The sequence below is a fragment of the Glandiceps talaboti genome, chromosome 18, assembly GCF_964340395.1.
Source record: "Glandiceps talaboti chromosome 18, keGlaTala1.1, whole genome shotgun sequence".
In the NCBI taxonomy this organism is placed as follows: Eukaryota; Metazoa; Hemichordata; class Enteropneusta; family Spengelidae; genus Glandiceps; species Glandiceps talaboti.
In genome coordinates, this window is record NC_135566.1 from 466,668 (window position 1) to 476,343 (window position 9,676).

General features: G+C 37.9%; 1 protein-coding gene across 1 annotated transcript; it reads right to left on the reverse strand.

Annotated features, from left to right (window-relative positions):
* Positions 1 to 449: 449 nt before the first annotated feature.
* On the reverse strand, positions 450 to 3,224 carry LOC144449207 (sodium-dependent glucose transporter 1A-like). Its single transcript, XM_078139714.1, has 3 exons — positions 2,967 to 3,224; positions 2,196 to 2,481; positions 450 to 1,800 (listed from the first exon to the last, which is right to left on the reverse strand). The coding sequence occupies exons 1-3, from the start codon at positions 3,222 to 3,224 to the stop codon at positions 560 to 562; spliced, it is 1,785 nt and encodes a 594-aa protein (XP_077995840.1). The 3' UTR covers positions 450 to 559.
* Between the last annotated feature and the right edge of the window lie 6,452 nt (positions 3,225 to 9,676).

Below are 9,676 nucleotides of genomic sequence, written 5' to 3' on the forward strand. Positions count from 1 at the left end.
CACAATGGTGACTTTGTCTTAAATCGGGCACAATGGTGACTTTGTGTTAAATTGGGCACACTGGGGACTTTGTCTTAAATTGGGCACAATGGTGACTTTGTCTTAAATCGGACACACTGGTGACTTTGTCTTTGGAATGCTAACGTCAGCTTATTATCATTCAAATGAAGAATGCCTAATTCTATTGTAGTTACTGAAATATGTCTGAATATCACTTGTAACCATGACATCTGTAGCATACCAGTCAAACAAATCAAGTATTTGATAAGGTACCCTTTCGGTTCCCATAAAGAGTGCCATTCACATCAGGGTCACAGAATAAATGAACAATTTTCAAATCTGTTGGTGCTATATTCATATTATATGCTATATTTTCAGTGCTAAAATCAACATGAATACTCATTACAAGTTTTTTGTAAGTATTTAAAATTTAGAAAAATTAGTGTCTGAAGTTAGCTCATGTCCCATTACAGACTAAATCTTTACACATGTAAATAAAAATAAAGTTGATAAACGAAAATTGGATTATAATTATATTGATATAAGTAAATATCATCCATTACACGACAACACCATTATAAACTGGGACTTGTATATATGTAAATTTCTTTGCCCTGACTTGCATAATAATAAAAACGATAATGGCGGCAACTGACAGACTGAAAATGACGTATACCATTACTGATAATGTAAATTTCTGGAACAGAATCCCTAAAATCCATGGTAAAACTATTTCAGATCCCGATGCAGCAACAATAAATGATGCAGTGGTTTTACCAGTCATTGTAATTCGTCTTTCAATCCAACTTACACTTGCTGGAAATATGGGAGCAACGGCAATACCAAGAACAATGATTGAAATCCATAAAACATTTCTATGGTTGTTTCCTAATGCCAGTAATAGTGTAGATGCAATCAGACAACCGGCGAGATCGACACCTAGAATCGTAGTTGGAGATATCTTTGTTGCAATATAAACGGCAGAGGCTCGTGAAAGTGCAAAGCTTCCCCAAAAAGCAGAGTTTAAATAGCTGGCAAGTTGTGGTGTAAAGTTGAGCTGAGATGACAGTGCAAACGTGTAAATAAAACCACCGATAACAACCTCATGACCCACACATAGGAAGAGGAAAACACCTAGTAAGCTTAACAATTGCACTTTTTCAGCAAATGAAATCTTCCAAGAAGAGTTGTGTTGTATTTGGGATACAACTGTCAGAGTTTCTTTACCCTGTTTGTACTTTTCAGCATGTGTTCTAAGAAATAACAGAAAGAATGGAAAGGACACTACAATACTGAACGTAGATACGACAAAATGTGGAATCCAAAGGAATGACGAAAACGTATTATCACCATTGGTACCATTCAGAACGATAACATGTGATTCGGTTGTACCGGTCGAGAAATTATATTTTATGTTTAAGTTATTACTTTCAAACACCATCATACTTCTATATAAAACGTTATTTGTATTTTCAGCAGATTGTGTCGGCAATTCACTGACGAAGTTCGTTCTATGAATTGGCAGTGTATTAGTAGAATTCCAAACTTCAGAATTGTCGAAAGAATAGACCGGAATGAACTGTGATAATGATGTATTAAGGTCATCTGGTAGAGCTGATAATGAGGATGGTGGGATCGTTGTCTGCAACAAAGTTTCGCCGCCAGCTACCACGCTACTGTCGACGAAAGCTGCGATGAGCAATGGAGACACAGTTCCACCAAGGGCTCCGGTGAAATACATCATTTGAAGGAATGGTGCTGACTTTCGTCCCCACAGCTTTACACATAATGTATTACCACCTGAAGGAGAATAGTGATTATATTATGATGGTCTAGTGAAATATTCTGATGGATTATGAAATACATAGAATATAGATCAGCCTAACAATCTTTGTATATATCAATACACCATGAACATATGCTAAAACACAAAATACTGATATCATATCATATCATATCATATCATATCATATCATATCATATCATACATCAAATCAAATCATATATCATAATCAGATCACATACTCATACCATAACATATTATCATATCATATCATATCGTATCGTATCATATCATATACCATATATCATATATCGTATCATGTATCGCATACATCGCATCGCATCGCATCACATCACATCACATCACATCACATCACATCACATCACATCACATCACATGTGTTGTTACGTACCTGTGTCGATGGATCCCAGAAACATTCCAGAGACTAACATCAGTATCAGGAGCGTTGTAAAACTTTGTGTCCAGGGAATAATGTATCCCGTTACACCAGGTCCGACAAGTGAAAATCCTAAGATAAGATAGGCATTCAGTCTGTCCTGAAGAATGCCTCCAATAAGAGCACCAAAGAGATAGCCGACACTACGGATTGTAAATACAAATGTAATATACTGGAAGGACACGCCAACATTGTGCTGTAAATCAACCAGGCTTGGACCAATCATTGCTAAGAATAAACCCTACATAATAAAAATAAATAAACATTTATCATGTAATCGCAAACACACAAAATACACAAAGTATACTCAAACACATATATGCATACATCTGTGTATGTCCCTATGTAGGTATGTGTGCTCGCACACGCATGATCTTGAGGTAACCTTTACTGTAATAGCTTTATGACTTCCAACTTCGTTTCATTTGTACAACTTCGCCTAATGTTATACTGTGATTCAAACAAGATCTCCTCTAGACGACTGAACTATTTCTGATATACATTGAAATTTACCTTATGTTATATGTGTGCGTGCGATTGTGCGTCTATGCGCGCGTGTATGTGTGTATTAGTTTTCTTTGGTGGTTAATTTGGTGGTTTCTCTGTCCGTTAGTGTTTCTTCACAAACAAGGAAGAAATGTCTGTGGTTTCTTGAAAGCCTGTTCAAATAAACTGCAAAACAATACCACATCTCACTCTCACAAAATTTGAGAATACTAAACTTACCAAACTGAAGAATGCAAGAGACAGAGTAACAGCTGTTAACTTGCAAATTGGAAGTCTTTCTTTACTACAATCTTGCTCCTGTTGTGAGTTCTTCACTTCGTCGTGAAGCCGTGTAAATTTAATACTAGTATCTTTAGAATTAGTGTCGTCTGCTTTCTCAGGAACACAGTTATTACTGTCATTATCAACTTGAGTTTCGAGTTTCGTAAAAATAACGAACTCATTGTCAATGGATCGGCAATATTTAATTTGCGACATAACGATAAATTGTCCGAATTTCACAACTGTCAGCTGTAGTAGTACTGTTACAGTAATAACTACTTTATTAACACGTTTTCATACTTTGTGTTTTTGAAAATTATGGCCAGAATGTGGAAGTCGACCTGTTGAGAAAGAACACTCATTACATTATTGATAAATTCAAAATAAGTTTCATAGGAATTAGGTGGTGTTCTTGAACACTTATCACAACTATAGAAGTGGACTTCGATAGTTTAACACGCAATAATGCCCCTGAACGAAACGTGTACATACTAAAACTCTACAGTGGCAATGTCTATTTAAAAAAATTGTTTCATAGATGATCTTGTAAGTATCAAACTAGAGTTGGGTTTGTCATTCCGTCAATCAGCCAGGTTATTACAAGATCAGTCTTTTTGTCAGTAGACCAGTCAAATCCATACCATGCACACGCACGCACGCACGCACGCATATACGTGCGTACGTAAGTACATACATACATACATACATACATACATACATACATACATACATACATACATACATACATACATACATACGTACATACATACGTGCATATATACATACACACACATACATACATACATACATACATACATACATACACACACACACACATACATACATACATACATACATACATACATACATACATACATACATACATACACATACATACATACATACATACATACATACATACATACATACATACATACATACATACATACATACATACATACATACATACATACATACATACATACATACAATACGTGTCAACTAAGGTCTTCAACCATTGTTTAGGGTGAATGACGACAGGCTTTAAGATACCGTTCACAGCCCACTTTGCAATATTGCGAAATCGTCTCTAGCACTGATGTTACAAATATATACGTGTAGTTTCCCTAAACAACATACACATACACAGATATGTCCAGTATATCATGAATGTGTATCGTCTGTTTGTCTTACATTCAATTCCTATGTGTTGGAATAAATTCCTATGGAGGTCTGCTATTGTATTGAAATGAACCTTACCATATATGCAAACTAAATGTTCAGGCGACGTATAATCCGAACCTGTCAGTTTGACAACTAAACGCAACCACGTTGATAAAATTGTCAGAGTACGAACCAAACGGGGCTTTATGTAATCACGATAATATCTTGACAGCTGGGCTTTCGTGATATAGACGGGTCTGTCTGAACAGAGTGCGATATTGTACAACTAGTCATGAGTTATAGACTGTATATCATCGATCTGGGCAATGAAAGTACAACTGTATTGATATTACTTACATGTAATACATAGGTATTATAAAGGTACTCACCTTGAAAATACAGACAGGGGAACTCCGGCTCACACATCGTTCCAGCGATAGCAGCCCAGACACAAATTTAAATACAATGCATATGGAACAATAGTAATGTGACCTTGACATTGCATACGGTATGTTAATATGGAGGTCAATCGCCGGCAATGCAAAAAAAAGACAGCAATTTCTCACCAAAAGATAGTCAGATGCGGAATAACTCTATGCATATGGATGCATGCATGCATGCATGCATGCACGCACGTACATTTGTATTATTATGTATATACGAATACATACAAAAATAGTCGGAAATGACATGATGCTATGGTAGACTTTAGAGGGCGCTCATCATGATGGGAACCGGTTTGTTTCGAGCCCCGGCCTTCTAGTGGTGATGGTAATTGGCCTATTGATTCTTGTATTCTTCCAGAAAAGATGTGGAGCTTCACAAAGACATACCTCTGAAGAATAACATCTTATACTTCAATTTCACATAACTGTCATTTTGTACCAAACATCTGACTATTCATTCATAGACACTATGTGTTTCCAACTTAATTATAACTTTTTGTGCTTTCACAAAACGGTATCTGACAACATAACAAATGTGTTGCCTTTATTTTCAATTTGTATTCAAGGTTATTGTAATACGTTATGCCTCTAATATGTAGAAGTCCCATGCTAAAAGTCAAACGTATTTGCATACATTTGGCTAGAAACTAATAGTGACGTCATCAGGTTTCTACTTGCTGAAATTCACTAGATATAATCATTAGATTATGTTTACATCCCAATATTGATCTCTCTTCTTTAAATCCTAAATGTAGCAGTCGCGTATTTGATACAATTCTGTACAATTCAAGTGAGGCACATGGTTTTGGAAATGTCACGTTCGTTTCAACCTGCCGGTTTATCTCATCAACGTCACTTCTATCCGTATTATTATTACTACTAGTACAGTGGTATATCTAAAACAATGGCCCGGTACATGCTGTGGCCCGGTAATGCTTTACGCTTCTGCCATAAGTATATTCATCCCAATCAGAGCTAGAACTACTTGTATGACCATTATATCGAAACAACCTAACTTATTCTTTTGATGGTCATTCGCTTTTGTTAGTTAGGGATGTTTACGCCGGATGGCCCATCGCCACAATGGGGTAGGGCCGGGGAATTAAGGGGGAGGTTACTTTTTACAAATTATTTCTCGAGAGAGAGCCATGTTGAAAATAAGGGAGGGTCACATTTTACTTTGACTCATTGTATTGTCTGACTTTGCATTACTTTGTGATTCTTGGCATCCCATCGCTGCCACCACTATCAAATCTCACTGCTGCCACACCCTACCATTAGCGATATTGTACTGTAGTATCTGAACATATCAGTCTTATCACTGCTGACAACCATGCTGTGAATCAGTGAATAGTTTCGGTGTGAGGAATGAATGGGTCCCGGGAATGAAGAGAGAACAGTGTGGTTCAGATAATGGGGATGATGTGATGGAGTGGGGATGTTGACATCGGTTCTGACAATGTCGATAGTGCACCATATAGTTTGGGGGAGTTTTGTCCTTCAACTTCAGTTTAATAATGATAAATTGAGACTGGTACTTTCAGAAAATTGGCTATTTTTATTTGTTCATATGGTTTGTGTTGATATTTCTGTAAAAGAATGATCGGAAAACTTGCAAGGGATTTTGTGACCACATGTTTAGTCACGTATGGATAACGACTGTGTATGTATAAAACGTTGAAAAACTCGACTAGCGGACAGCCTTTCATTACTTATCCATGTATTTGTTCGTGTATAAGTGAAGTTCCAAGAAATCGCTCCAAGTTTGCTCTTAGTTTGCTCCAAGATCACGAAAGCGATCATGGGATTGCAATTGATGACGTTGTTAATTGGTATGAATTTTACTTCTTTTCTCGAACTGAATATTGATGAGACCAAATACATGTGAATAGATTTCAGGAGAGATGCACCACAACCTAAGGCAACAGTCATGAAAGGTATAAAAGTGAAGGGTTATAAATATTTGGGTTCATTGGTAGATAAAGATGGGAGACTAACACTGATATGATGTTACGTAAAAGTCAAGAGTGCTTATTTTTTCTGAAGGAAATTGAATTTCTTCAAAACTTGACATAAAAAAATAAAATATGTTAATTCTCTTTTATAGATCATTCAGTAAGATTAATTTTAAGTTCTTTTTCTCCATAATTTGCTGGTTTGGAAATAAGAATGTAGAACACAAAAATAGGCTTAGTAGAATTGTTAACACTTGTAGTAAAATCACTGGTGTACAACAGACTAGCCTTGCCAAGTTGTACGAAAAACACGTTTTTAGCAACAATCAGCACCCCTTCACCAGGAACTTGAAGTTTTACAATCCCGTCGCAGGCACTTTCAGAAATGATTAGTAACTCATTGTTCCATTGTTTTAATGTATCTGTTTTTAATTTGTGATTGTCTTCATTTTTTAACTGTATTTACTGTTTCCATTGTAATGTATATTGTGACCTTGTTTGAAATATCTTTCATATATGGCTTTATTCTCCAAGTACTGTCGCACAAAGAATTGCCCAAGTTGAGATAATAAAGATATATGGTATTTATTTTGTATTGTATTGTATTATTGTATTGTAAGATACAAAGTGTCGTGTCACCCCATCAGCTAGCACTCAAACAGACCTGGCCAATGAGGGCGAAACGATATGACGTGTCTAACAGTCTACCATATGATATGATGTGAATGCAAACATAAGGTGAGAGGCACATGTACCCATGGGTCTATCTATAGTCTAGATGCAGTCTTTTCATCAAATATCAAATTAATAACACAATACACATTTAACGAAATGTTCAATAACGTGTCTTGTTTATACATCAATAAATCTTAAAGTTTGATCAAATAGAGTCATGTTGTTGGAATAGATGGAGTCCAATTACAATATTAATACACAGAATTACAAGAAACCATAGTTTATTGCAATGGTTATATTTGTATAGTGTATATGTTCCTCCATGAATAATACAGCAGTCATTAGATATCGTTGTACTGCCATACTACTTTAGTATGAGGCAGATATGGTTGTATGCACCGTTGTTGCAAATGTTAATATTCATTTGATCACTCCTGTTGGTCTTTCGTTGTCGCCTGACCATTTTCTGGTTTCTTGGAGAATCCTGGTATGGGTATTCCTACAGCAACCCAGACCGGCACTCCGAGAAGGAGTAGCCCAGTCATCACTGTACGCTTTACCGCCGACCAAAATCGTTTGAAAATTTGTATTCCCTACATGGAGGGAAGAAAAATGGTTATAAGTACTAGTAATTAAGTGGCTATTACACAACAAGTAATTCATTTATTTATCACAGTAACATGAAGTAAACATTCTCTGAACAATTAATGGATAACCTCTCAACCTAATAGACTTATATGTCACCTTTAAAAATAATTTATAGGAAAAAAAGGGTGTTAGATAAACATGTAGTAAAATATATCCTTAACCATGTCTGTACAAACTAATTAATTTACGTGGATGTAGTGGCATGTCATTATGACTTGACATGGTGGTGGTGGTGGTGGTGGTGGTGGTGGTGGTGGTGGTGGCGGCGGATATGAGGGATGATTATATTGTCAAATAGTGACGACTCTTTTAGTAAGGGGGGGGGGGGACATGTAGAATGCGGTACCATCAGTGACAGTGGTAGGTTACACTAAAACTACATGGGGGAGGGGGGACATGTACAATGTGGTACCATCAGTGACAGTGGTAGGTTACACTAAAACTACATGGGGGAGGGGGGACATGTACAATGTGGTACCATCAGTGACGTCAGTGGTAGGTTACACTGGAGCTGCATTGGGGATGGGGGCATGTACAATGTGGTACCATCAGTGACAGTGGTAGGTTACACTGAAACTACATCGGGGGGGGGGGGACATGTACAATGTGGTACCATCAATGACAGTAGTAGGTTACACTGGAACTACATCGGGGATGGGGGCATATACAGTCTACATCGGGGATGGGGGCATATACAGTGTGGTACCATCAGTGACAGTTGTAGGTTACACTGGAACTACATCGGGGATGGGGGCATATACAGTGTACATCGGGGATGGGGGCATATACAGTGTGGTACCATCAGTGACAGTTGTAGGTTACACTGGAACTACATCGGGGATGGGGGCATATACAGTCTACATCGGGGATGGGGGCATATACAGTGTGGTACCATCAGTGACAGTTGTAGGTTACACTGGAACTACATCGGGGATGGGGGCATATACAGTGTGGTACCATCAGTGACAGTTGTAGGTTACACTGGAACTACATCGGGGATGGGGGCATATACAGTGTGGTACCATCAGTGACAGTAGTAGGTTACACTGGAACTACATCGGGGATGGGGGCATATACAGTGTGGTACCATCAGTGACAGTTGTAGGTTACACTGGAACTACATCGGGGATGGGGGCATATACAGTGTGGTACCATCAGTGACAGTAGTAGGTTACACTGGAACTACATCGGGGATGGGGGCATATACAGTCTACATCGGGGATGGGGGCATATACAGTGTGGTACCATCAGTGACAGTTGTAGGTTACACTGGAACTACATCGGGGATGGGGGCATATACAGTGTGGTACCATCAGTGACAGTTGTAGGTTACACTGGAACTACATCGGGGATGGGGGCATATACAGTGTGGTACCATCAGTGACAGTGGTAGGTTACATTGGAACAACATCGGGGGGGGGGCATGTACAATGTGGTACCATCAGTGACAGTGGTGGGTTATACTGAAACTATATCGGGGGGGGGGGACATGTACAATGCGGTACCATCAGTGACAGTGGTAGGTTACACTGGAACTATATCGGGGGGGGGGGGGATGCCGTCAAAAAAATTGTCAAAAACACAGCCTATATTAATAGAAACAGCCTATGATGCTGGTTTTCAGCAACGTAGTTCTAAATAGCATTGGACATCTTACATGGCGAGATTTGTTCGTCTTTTGAAGCATAATTTTGTCATACAAATTCAAAACTGCGTTCTTGTATGGTACGTTAATAAAACAGTCTTCTTATCTTGTACCTTTTATTGAAAAAACTTCCTT

What these genes read in the sequence shown, in the direction of transcription:
- LOC144449207 (XM_078139714.1), bottom strand. Translation starts at nt 3,224, where the DNA reads ATGTCGCAAATTAAATATTGCCGATCCATTGACAATGAGTTCGTTATT. An exon ending in CTCTTGCATTCTTCAGTTTG is followed by an intron (nt 2,482 to 2,966) that starts GTAAGTTTAGTA and finishes TTTATTATGTAG; the next exon opens with GGTTTATTCTTAGCAATGAT. An exon ending in TCTGGGATCCATCGACACAG is followed by an intron (nt 1,801 to 2,195) that starts GTACGTAACAAC and finishes ATTCTCCTTCAG; the next exon opens with GTGGTAATACATTATGTGTA.